General features: G+C 38.5%; 1 protein-coding gene across 1 annotated transcript in view; it reads left to right on the top strand.

The window, feature by feature from the left end:
• LOC127870859 (ryanodine receptor-like) overlaps positions 1 to 12,610 on the top strand; it is a 203,133-nt gene that overhangs the window by 75,283 nt on the left and 115,240 nt on the right. The window contains exons 35-46 of the mRNA XM_052413397.1: positions 954 to 977; positions 1,252 to 2,065; positions 2,392 to 2,668; positions 3,053 to 3,239; positions 3,785 to 3,866; positions 4,270 to 4,467; positions 5,447 to 5,626; positions 6,771 to 6,920; positions 7,596 to 7,711; positions 11,252 to 11,307; positions 11,693 to 11,791; positions 12,269 to 12,512. Coding sequence (XP_052269357.1) covers positions 954 to 977; positions 1,252 to 2,065; positions 2,392 to 2,668; positions 3,053 to 3,239; positions 3,785 to 3,866; positions 4,270 to 4,467; positions 5,447 to 5,626; positions 6,771 to 6,920; positions 7,596 to 7,711; positions 11,252 to 11,307; positions 11,693 to 11,791; positions 12,269 to 12,512 — 2,427 coding nt within the window. The remainder of the gene's footprint in view (positions 1 to 953; positions 978 to 1,251; positions 2,066 to 2,391; positions 2,669 to 3,052; positions 3,240 to 3,784; positions 3,867 to 4,269; positions 4,468 to 5,446; positions 5,627 to 6,770; positions 6,921 to 7,595; positions 7,712 to 11,251; positions 11,308 to 11,692; positions 11,792 to 12,268; positions 12,513 to 12,610) is intronic.

Below are 12,610 nucleotides of genomic sequence, written 5' to 3' on the forward strand. Positions count from 1 at the left end.
AATCCAAAAGACGCAAAATGGCATATTTGAATTGCTGTCATATACATGTGTGTTGACTGGGTTAAATTTGCGTAAAATTCTATATTTCTGAAAGCTAACAGTTTTTTCCACAGTGGGCAAGCTTGCATATATCAGATTTTGCCTTCCTGCAGTGTTTTCTTAGCGTTTAAGTTTGTTATGCAGAAAGTTTGTAGTTCATAGGACAATTCGGCTTGTAAGGTTTTGTGGTATTTTGTAGTATACATAAATAGTTTGGCTTCATAGGAGAAATCTACATGCATTTTGTAAGTTTTTTGCCTTTACATATATGGTATGTGTTGCTATAGATGCATGAAAAGTTTGTTATATGCCACAAGTCCATTATTTAACTTTTCACCTTTTGTCCTGATGATGTTTACAATGTTCATACAAATAAAACAATTGTTTATAAATTATCTTAATTTAAAACTGCTTTTCTTCACTTATACACAGTGATAGAAATAAGAATGTCATATAAGCTGGTTAAAAATAAAAATTCATTAATGTTAAGAAACCTTACACTAAGTACATTAAAATAATCCTATTTCCTGAATGAATAAGCCAAACTCACGCATGAGATGCCCTTGCTACCTTGTGCTTCACTCTTAATGCAGTTTGATATCACTTGGTGTGTATGATGAATTCTTATGAGCTGCCCCCTGGGCAAATAGGGCTTAGTTCCAGGGATGGCACTTCCGGCTTTAATGATTTTATCTTTTAAAGATAGTCTTTTCTAAACAAAAGTACAGTTTATGCAGAGAGTCTCGTCTCTGATCAGCCTTCGCAGAATACACATGCTAATATGGGAAAGACTTTCTTCACACGCACTTATCCCTGTTTTCCCAGAGTAAGGCCCATATATATAACAGTGTATGATGTTGATTGAGTTGCTGTGTGATACCTCGTTTCTGTTTCATGACCCCATCTACTTGCAGATGACGATGACTCATCTATCGCAGGTTGGTTCCCGCTTTATCCCACACTTTCACTTACCTCTCTGTAATTTCTTAACTTTTTTATTAAATATTATTTATTGTCAATCTTTCATACTAACAAAAAATAATATGAATATTTAAATAGAATTATTAACAGAAGTTACATAAAAGGTAACATTTTCTATTATCAGTATTGACATTCAGATCAATTTTTACAGACAAAATAGTGTTGTTGAACTCATTTATTAAAGTGTATGAAAACAGCATGTATATGCTTGTCAATATATATCACATTTAGGAATGAGTCACAGTTTCACGGAAGACACAATAGATAGTCGAAGATCGAAGACCAAGTCAAAATCTTTGAGTCGAGGTCACTCTCTTGAGGAGAGCTCGAATGACGGTGGTCCCGGGCGTTTGAAGACGGCAGCCAGTGAGTCGATGCTGGCAGGTGACACAGGATCACTTGCAATCCCTCCCGACGGAAGAAAAGTCTCTTCCAAGTTGTCACTTCTTGGAGACAAACTGGGTGACGCTGCTAGGATGCTGGCCGAAAGGAGCTCAGTGAAGAAGCCAAAGACTCCTTTCTCAATGTTCAAGAAGAAATCATCCAGAGACCCCTCACCCAACGACACTAGGGGTCGTGCTCGAAGTACAGAGTATGGAGGCAGTCTTGACCGTCACAAGCCCGGAATGCGGTCCGCAGGGGGCCGCTCTCCCAATCGGAACACCACCTTGCCCATCACCAGGCTCAGCGACGAGGCCGATGGGAACGGGTCAACAAACGGGCCCTTGATGAACTTGGACGCTCCCAGGGCCATCATACCGTATGAGTTCCAAGATGCCATGGGTAGAGGAGGTGGTAGAGGCTTCACCCAGGACGGGTCTGATCCTGACCTGACTGAGGCCGACCTCATGGAGATGAATGCCTGGGCGGAACATGTGGATGAGTACTACTACTCGGTGAGAATTTTCCCGGGTCAGGATCCAGGACAGGTGTATGTGGGATGGATGACGCCCGGCTTCCACAGCATTCAGAAATCATTTGACACCAAGAAGACTAGGCATGCTGTTGTGTCACTTCTTGATCAGGACTTCAGAATCAAATCAAGGTAAAATTGAAGTTTTTCTTGATTTTTAATACAGTTCCACTTTTTATATTTAACCTTTGGCAAGTTTTTCTGAACATTAACGGGCTATATATCATCATGATTAAGTGATTTTCTTCAAAATTCATGGTATTCCTCTTGGCTCAAAACATCTTGTTTCCAGTAACTTTTTTTCAACTTCTCCATGCCGGTGCAATATTTTGAAGCTATAGGAATTTCTTTTAGCCCAAGTGTGGGTCCCTGATAATTTTTCACAAGCAACACAATTATCAAAATGTTGAAAAAAAAAATTTGGGTTGAAATGTTTATTTTCCATCTAATGCTTCCAGTGTTGGCCGCAAGAACTGCTACATGGTTTGTGCAGGAGATCTACAACAGCGATACGGTAACAGCAGCAGCAGTACGGACGTGTCCAGCAAGCGAACCTCACCGGGCCTCCTGATTGGCTGTACCATTGACGTGGCAACAGGGGTGCTTGCATTCTCCGTCAACGGGAAGGAGGTTGCCAACAAGTTCCAGGTTGAGCCGGGAGCCAAGCTGTTCCCAGCTGTGATCTGCGAGCCAACGATAAAAGAGATGTTGCAGTTTGAACTAGGGTCTACCAAGGTAGATACAGCCTGTGAGAATGTTGCTTTTCAGTTGATTAAAAGAACAAATTTGTTTGCTGCATTTTCTGGTAATTGTAGATTTTAATGTTTAATATGTATTTTGGTGAAAGTATTTGTGTTAGTTATAGTTGCTTGTGTTTTTTTTTGTTGGCTTGCCTTTTTGTTAACTTAATAGTATCAATTTGGTGTCTTTGGTTATACTTTGACATAAGCAGATTAAATCAATATGGAAATATTTCTTATTTGAAAGCCAGTATATATTTCTTGTAATCTCATTTTATTAATTCTCCTGTTAATGATGTAATTTTATTTTATATGCATAAGTATGCATATCCATAGATTTGATATAACTTAAATCTTACCCACTGTTGTCTCCTGTCAGAATGCCTTGCCGCTGTCAGCTGCAGTGTTCCGTGGCCCGAAGAGTGTGGTTCCCACTTGCCCGCCCCGTCTGGACGTTCAATCACTGGTTCCCAGTAGCTGGGCTCGAGTTCCCCACAACGCCACCTATGTTCAGTCGCTGAAACTGTCAGACATTCGTGGCTGGAGCATGCTGTCTGATAAAACAAGTGAGTGTGCTATTGATAGCATTTATCATTCATATTGTTCCATATTTTAAAAGGTAGAATGAAAGAGTTTGTACATACTTTCCATATTGTTACACATCAAATTGGGCAGAAAGTATCTTAAAGTGAATGCTTTTTGGCCCATCAGTAGTAGAAAGCATTCTTTCTTTATTTTTACCTCAAATCCAACAATTTGTCAAAACTAAAACAGACAAGATGCAAATATTTATATAAAAAATGGCATATACTACTTGAATAATTTTGAAACATGCATAAAACTCTTATTTTCTGAATGTTAGAAATTTGTAACAGACACAAAATAATTGTACAGAGTGACACATTTTTTATTAACTACGACTAAAAGACATAAGAAGTGCTGTAGGAAAACTGGGCTTAATGCATGTGCATAAAGTGTTGCCAAAGGTAAGCCTGTGCAATCTGCACATCCTAATTGGGTACAACACTTTCTGTCTATACTAAATTTTTATATATTGTACATGAATGTAAGAAGAAAACGTACGGGTAACTGTTTGTTTTTCCCTATGCAGTCTCGATGCAGTCAGTGTTCATCCCAGAAGAGGACTGCTCCATGGATATACTGGACCTCATAGAACATGAACACCTGCTCAAGTACGCATCTTTTCTCACATTGCAATTAACCCTTTACCACTTAGATATGCATTTTGAGCCATTTGTAGTCTCTTAGAAAATCTACCCGGTAATCAAATTAGAGTCTTTTCTTACTCGCTCAGTTTGTACTGGTCATGGGACTATTGGTCAAAATATTGTTTGGGGAAAATATTTTCGTGGCCAGTGTCGTCAGTTACTGGCTTGAGTCAGGATAAAGTGTTTGTAGTTTATCTGACCCCTGTGATTTGACTGAAATACTGCTAAAACTGTGAAAAATCTAAGCAAACAACCAAAGAAATAAAGTTTAATTAATAGTCTACAATAGTGTTACTTTACCCATAATTGTTGCATATTATAGCTCACACTTTATTGAAAATTGCGTTTCTTATTCTGCTTTGTCAAGTTTCCACGCAACGACCCTGGAACTGTACCAGGCGGTGTGTTCCCATGGCAACCACAACGTGGCCAGCACCCTGACACACCACGTGGACATACTGCAGCTGATGTACTGCATCCAGAGCGAGTACCTGTCTGGACCCCTTCGCGCAGGCTTTCATAACATGCTGATTGCCATGCACCTGGACTCCCACACAAGGGCTAGGTAAGCATGGACTCCCACACAAGGGCTAGGTAAGCATGGACTCCCACACAAGGGCTAGGTAAGCATGGACTCCCACACAAGGGCTAGGTAAGCATGGACTCCCACACAAGGGCTAGGTAAGCATGGACTCCCACACAAGGGCTAGGTAAGCATGGACTCCCACACAAGAGCTAGGTAAGCATGGACTCCCACACAAGGGCTAGGTAAGCATGGACTCCCACAGAAGGGCTAGGTAAGCATGGACTCCCACACAAGGGCTAGGTAAGCATGGACTCCAACACAAGGGGTAGGTAAGCATGGACTATCACACAAGGGCTAGGTAAGCATGGACTACCACACAAGGACTAGGTAAGCATGGACTCCCACACAAGGGCTAGGTAAGCATGAAATGTCAATGAGCCTCGCTGTGGGAAAACAGGGTTTAATTCATGTGCTTAATGCTAATCAGGGACAACACTTTACGCCTAAACTTGATTCTCGCTTAGAAGATACTGTCTTCAAACAAAAAATGACGTAAAAGTGAATTGTATCACCTCTGATAAGCATGTAAGGCTTTACTCACATGAATTAAGCCCAATTAAACCTCATTTACCCAGAGCCAGGCTGAAATGTACTTTTAGATCTGCAGAAAAGGAACAATCATACCAACGCTGTCATGGAGTAAGAGGTATACTGGATTCATCTTGGATGTCTGTTCTTCTTTCTATATGTCTGTCACTGCATGCATCGTGTCTTTTAATATGAAGTTGTTCAAATCAAGTCTTTTGAACAGAATACATTTTTCATCTTAAGGAAGTCTTATATACAAAATCCATTTATCATCTTAAGAAAATCTTCTTTTTTTTAATCCAGTCTTAGCAGAAAATGTCATCACTATGCAAATCTTGGACAACACTTTAAGAACATGCATAAAGCCCCATTTTCCTGAAGCGCTTTATTCTCACTCTTCACTCTCACCCTAAATATTAAATATTGGCAGACACGGCACAGAGAAGGAGTACATCATCCCGCTGACGGACCAGGTGCAGTCCCTGAGCCTGTACAGACAGCTCAGTCCCACCAGCGACACATACAAGATCAAGCACACCATACCCAACATGGACGCCAGCGTGTCCATCAGGCCCAAGCTGTGTCTCAACAAGAAAGACATTGAAACCAGGTACTGTGGGGCATATGCTAGGGGTGTGATTCTTTCTCCTTTCAGTGTATTGTTTAATGAAACAAGGTACTGTGGGGCATTTGCTAGGGTGTGATTCTTTCTCCTTTCAGTGTAATGTTGAATGAAACCAGGTACTGTGGGGCATTTGCTACGGGTGTGATTCTTTCTGCTTTCAGTGTATTTTTTAATGAAACCAGGTACTGTTGGGCATTTGCTAAAGGTGTGATTTTTCCTTTCAGTGTATTGTTTAATGAGACCCGGTACTGTGGGTCATATGTTAGGGGTGTGATTCTTTCTCCTTTCAGTGTATTGTTTAATGAAACCAGGTACTGTGGGGCATATGCTAGGGGTGTGATTCTTTCTCCTTTCAGTGTAATGTTGAATGAAACAAGGTTCTGTGGGGCATTTGCTGCGGGTGTGATTCTTTCTCCTTTCAGTGTATTGTTTAATGAAACCAGGTACTGTGGGGCATATGCTAGGGGTGTGATTCTTTCTCCTCTCAGTGTATTGTTTAATGAAACAAGGTACTGTGGGGCATTTGTCAGGGATGTCCTTTTTTCAGTCAATCTTTCCTACTTTTGATTGTCAATTATACTTCACTGATAGTTAATAAGTTTTATCTGTAAAATAATGAAAAATTAATAAAAGTAGGTAGGAAGGGAGGGGTGTATCCACCACAAGGTGTTTCCAAAATCACACTCATTATTTATGAATGTTTGAAGATTTTGGAATGGGTTGTTCTAGTGGAAAACTTTTATCCAATATAATCTTATATTAATAACAATGAACTTTTTATTGACTGTATTGTATTATCAAAAGAAAGTGGGTAATGGCAAAATTATCTTGAACTTAAATATTACATACAACACAGTATTTTTTAATTGAAGAATATATGGCAGGTTAAATTAAAAGACAAATGGTAGGCCTTCATTAAAAAGCAGGATTTTTACAAATGACAGATACAAATATTGTTTAAGAAAGTTGCATGATATGCATGGAAATATATGTTTTTTTCTTCAAACATAATTATACTGGACTGGCTGAATCAACCACCCTAGTACAGCATTTGATTCAATGCTTTGCTGTATGCATTCAGCTGATATTTTACTGTAAATTAACTTTTAAACTTGACTGTCTAATCTAGAAACCAGACAAGGAACAAAGCTGGGACGTCCCCATATTTCCCAATGGACCGTCTGAAGATGTTTATGATGCAGGCACTCACAGATGGGGTGGAGAAAGGTGCTGCCCACATACGGGACCCTATAGGGGGCAGCAACGCCAATCTGTTTGTGTAAGGCATTTGGTTGTTCTCTACTGTTTTCTAGCCAATCAGTTTAACTTAATTTTTGCTTTCATGACTCTTTTCTTTTTTAGCCTTAACCACTCAGATACCCGCTTTGATGTGATTGTATTCCTGTAGAAAATCAAATTTAAGACCTGTCTTATTTAAGACCTGTCTTACTAGATTCAAGTTTTAAAGCCTTTGTTAACAACCCTAGGGTACAAATGAGCAGCAAACAGCATAAAACCTGAACAGACTACAAGTTACTCCCAGTCTGTTCTGGTTTTATGCTTGTTGCTTATAGCCATTTTCACGTTGCTTCTGAGTAGAGGGTATTGGATTCTACTGGAATCATCATGGACATTCCTCCGTAGACACAAGCTTGTCTATGGAGGTACTTCTGCACTTCAACATGCAAATTGTAAGCTTTCATGCATTATTTTTATGTAAGAAGTTGTGCATGTGCAACATTTTTGCATCCTTTTTTTTAATTCGAAAGTTATGTCACTATTTCAATAAATGTTAAGACATGATTACAACAACTTCTTACACAATATGACATGCAGCATAAGGGAGGAGAGAGAGATATTCACTAATACTGTGACAAGCTGGAGTTTGTTGTTTTGGGGTCTAAGACTGGGTGGATAAATACTGGCCCGGTCTGAGTGTTCTCTGTGTTGTCAGGCCAATGTTGAAGACGCTGGACAATCTCCTGGTGATGGGTCTGCTCACTGATGATGACTTGCACCAGCTACTGCTCCTCATTGACCCAGAAACCTTCGATGAAAACGGCCACCTCGGTATAGGCGATTTTTTCTGTCCTTTCTGACTTATTATTGAGCTACCTTATTTCTGGACTATTTGTATGTCAAATGGATAGATGACATGGATTGAATGTTGAATAGAATTGGTTAAGTATTTTATATGACACTGAAACATAATTATAATACCCTTGAAGAATTATTAATTTGGATGCACTCAAGCAATACGTGTTGCTTTTATAGCTTCTTTGAAATTGTGTAATGATATTTGAACCTTCTAGGACTTAAGCCCTTTTGAACGAGTTTCCCCTCAAATGATTGGCTTGCAATTTTTATGCCCCCCTTCGAAGAAGAAGGGGTATATTGCTTTGCTCATGTCGGTCGGTAGGTCGGTCGGTCGGTCGGTCCGTCCACCAGGTGGTTGTCGTATGATAAGTCAAGAACGCATACGCCTAGGATCATGAAACTTCATAGGTAGATTGATCATGACTCGCAGATGACCCCTATTTGATTTTGAGGTCACTAGGTCAAAGGTCAAGGTCACAGTGACCCGAAATAGTAAAATGGTTTTCGGATGATAACTCAAGAACGCATACGCCTAGGATCATGAAACTTCATGGGTAGATTGATCATGACTTGCAGATGACCCCTATTGATTTTGAGGTCACTAGGTCAAAGGTCAAGGTCACGGTGACCCGCAATAGTAAAATGGTTTCCGGATGATAACTCAAGAATGCATACGCCTAGGATCATGAAACTTCATGGGTAGATTGATCAAGACTCGCAGATGACCCCTATTGATTTTGAGGTCACTAGGTCAAAGGTCAAGGTCACGGTGACCCGAAATAGTAAAATGGTTTCCGGATGATAACTCAAGAATGCATACACCTAGGATCATGAAACTTCATGGGTAGATTGATCAAGACTCGCAGATGACCCCTATTGATTTTGAGGTCACTAGGTCAAAGGTCAAGGTCACGGTGACCCGAAATAGTAAAATGGTTTTCGGATGATAACTCAAGAACGCATATGCCTAGGATCATGAAACTTCATAGGTAGATTGATCATGACTCGCAGGTGACCCCTATTGATTTTGAGGTCACAAGGTCAAAGGTCAAGGTCACGGTGACCCGAAATAGTAAAATGATTTTTGGATGATAACTCAAGAACGCTTTTGCCTAGGATCATGACACTTCATAGGTACATTGATCGTGACTCGCAGATGACCCCTATTGATTTTCAGGTCACTAGTTTATTCTGTTTTCACACTGTCCAGTAAAGAGACAGTTAAATTTTTGACACATGTTAATTCATAATGATGTATAAGCCTTTGTTTCTGTGCCAGTAAATACTATGTTTATGGAAATGACGTGAGAATTCAACATTTAAAAAACCAATGTAATATGATATGTAATATTATATGGCAACAGGACAGTTGTGATTTGCTGGGTCAATTCTATTTAGCTTGACTATCCAAGCGGTTGATAGCTTTGACGATTGTAGGACATAAGCCCCCCAGGACAAAACCCCCCCAATGAAAAAATGAACATTTGGACAATTGCCCCCCAGTAGTAATAACAGGTAGGATATAAGCCCCCCAGTGCTTATTTTGCATCTGGATATTTGCCCCCCCAGTGCTTATTTTAGGAGTGGACATTTGCCCCCCAGTGCTAATACCATATGTTGTTTCCATTAGACTAGTATATCTCTGTATTTGGATTCAGTATTATTTCATATCTCATAAATATATAATCATAGAAACTTGGATCATTATAATTCGAAATAAAAAAGGTCCAGAAACTCACTTTAATTGCCTAATCTTAGGTAAAACAAACATCTTAAAGAATTTGAATTGTTTTTTAATTAATCAATCAAAAGGATTATCAGCTTGTTAAAGGTGTTACATGTGGCTTTGATCATATACTTGTTAATGAAAATTAAAGGCTTCTGTATTTAATAAATCAAAAGGATTAAAAGGTGGTGATAATTGGACATGATTATCTGCTCAATCGAGTAATGTCGTTTAAAATTAGGCACTGGGGGGCAAATGTCCACTTCTAAAATAAGCACTGGGGGGCAAATGTCCAGATGCAAAATAAGCACTGGGGGGCTTATATTCTACCTGTCATTTCTTCTGGGGGGCAATTGTCCAAATGTTCATTTTTTCATTGGGGGGGTTTTGTCCTGGGGGGCTTATGTCTGGATCCCAGCTTTGACAAACTGGTGGTCTGAAACATTGAGAAAATGTCACGATTCACTGACAATAAATCAAACATTGTAATTCTTGCTACGCAACTTGCATTTAATTTTGTCAATTCAAATTATACATAAAAATATAAAATTAATTTTTAATCTGCTTGTTAATTGAAAAACAGCAACACAGTTTGTATGTATAAAACAATGTTAATACATAAATAGGATCAAGCATATTAAAATATCAACTTAGATTTAGTTTCCTTTACTGTACAGGATTTGTAAAGTTAGGTTAATATTTGTGTATTGAACAAAAATAACAACAGTGTAAAGAAAAGTTAATTTGGGGATGTTCTATCCAAACCCTGAGAGTTCAGATTTCCTCAAATGCCAAGTAAAGATTGTAAATTTCAACCCACTCATCTGGTTAGTTTTCAGAGGCACATATAATTAACTTTTAGGCTTAGTGTCTCATTTGTACATGCATTACTGTATTAACTCCAAATCAACTAGTACAAGTGGTAGGCCAGTATTACATGGACTGGTGTTCACTGTTTACACAGTTTCACAACCCCATCTGATACTGGTCAGTATCTTGGCAAGTGGCCAAAGTTGGGAGTGGAATTAATGGTCTATTACATAACTGACTTCTGTGTGTGGTAAACACATGATACTGGGGATGTGGTCAAGTTGCACTTATATACATTTGCCCAATACACAACACTAGCCTTGGCTATTTTTAATCAGATTGCATTGCTATCTATGGTGGTCATTGACTAGGGGAGTTAACTGCTATAAATAACATGTTTCATTACCATTAATAAATAAAACATAACAAATTGTGTGCACGTTTCACATATTGTCAAATAAGTCAAAATGTGTGAAAGGAATCCAAAAAATCAAAGACTCAATCATATAATGGATATAATTGATTAGTATAGGTCCTGATTGGTTTTTGCACTATTAATTGGATACATTTCACAGGTCATTGACATACAGTGACAAAAAACATATTCACACAATGGCTGTCACTACAACGGAGAGCCCATATGGGGGGCATGCATGTTTTACAAACAGCCCTTGTGTTATTTAGCTTTTAAAGAATTATTCATATTTAGAATGGCTGCATAGCAAGAAGTTTGAAAACATGATGAAATTCAAAGAATAGTGAATAGAGCTTTTACTGCTTGTTGGTGTGTTGTATGTTTATAAAACAAAAAACAAAAACAAACTACTTCAATACATGTTACCAGTCATAGACATTTGTGGTGATATATTTCTAGGTTTAGAATATTGCAATTGCTCTTTTGATAAATTTAATTTGTCTGTTTTAATGGAACGTTCAGTAAAATTTGACAACACCTTTTTGCCTTCTGCTTTTATGAGGCTCAAAGAGGAATGGACTGCTGCACATGAAACTTGCAGAACCTGTCAAACTAGAGGTAAACTTCCATTTAAAAGTAACTGCATAATATACATGTTAATGTAAGCCATTTATGTCAATTTTTCTATGAATATGTATGGATTCATTTTTTAAATGAAAATTGCTTCTTCATAGAACTGTAAAATTGATTATAATAGTCTTTTTTTTATTAAAAGACTGTAATAAATCTCTATTTGTTTAAAAGCTAATCTGCAGAGGCTTAAAATAGTCACTTTTGAAATGTATTTGTTCTTATTTGCATTTGTTTCTAAACTTTCATGAAATAATACTGGTGGATTGGAATTAATTCTCACAAACCCACCACATTGCAAGTTGAACTTTGTCAATATTGCACTAAGTGCTTGTATAAATGATTGCGCCCATGTTTTGTGTGTCTGTGTCAGGTGTGCCGAATCCTGCAGCACCTTTGTGACATCCAGCTGAGACACAGGGTGGAGGCCATCATAGCCTTCTCACGAGACTTTGTGGGCCAGTGTCAGAATGTTAGTAGGCCTATTTGACTTGTCATACAAAAACAACAAAAATCATTGTACACTGATGACCAAGTTTTTTTTACAATTTTCGTGGTATCAGGTTTGAACTTCAAATTGTACACTTCACCATGCAACAGTTACTGACAAGTAATATAAATGTACTTTCAACACTTCAGTAACTGCCAAATAGTTTGTAAATTGACCAGCTAAGAACATAAACCAGGATTTTGTCAACACCTTTATATGTGCATTTATAATAAGAATCCCACCACTTATGTCATACAGTCAGTGGAGTCTTAATTTCGCTGGTGCACTGGACAGCACTTGTTGAGTTGTCTATACAAATGTTTCTACTATTTATTTAAAACAAATCATGTCTAAAAAAATAAAAATAAGCTCTACCTTAATTCTATATCTGGTTTACCATTTGTTGTTTAATGCCTGAGCCATTTTCAATAACCCTCAAAATTGCAAAATACATTACAGGATCAGCTACGTAGATACAACGATATTAAGCAGGCCAATCTGCCATCATCTGTGACAGCCAGAAAGACACGTGAGTTTCGTTGTCCCCCGAGTGAGCAGATGAGGAATCTCCTCGCGTTCAAGACAGCCGCAGAGGAGCTGATTCACAACTGCCCGTGTATCAGCGAAATTCGAGACGTAATGTGGAACTTCCACTCCAACTTGCTCAAGCACTGTTCCATGCCCACAGCCATCGATTCTGAAGGTAGGTGAAAATTGAGTGTTACAAGTTTGTTTGTGATTGTAACATGAAGTAACTATTGGCTGTTACAATATCATCCCTGTATTCAATGGCAGTGTTAC

The sequence above is a fragment of the Dreissena polymorpha genome, chromosome 3 (assembly GCF_020536995.1).
Source record: "Dreissena polymorpha isolate Duluth1 chromosome 3, UMN_Dpol_1.0, whole genome shotgun sequence".
Lineage (NCBI taxonomy): Eukaryota > Metazoa > Mollusca > Bivalvia > Myida > Dreissenidae > Dreissena > Dreissena polymorpha.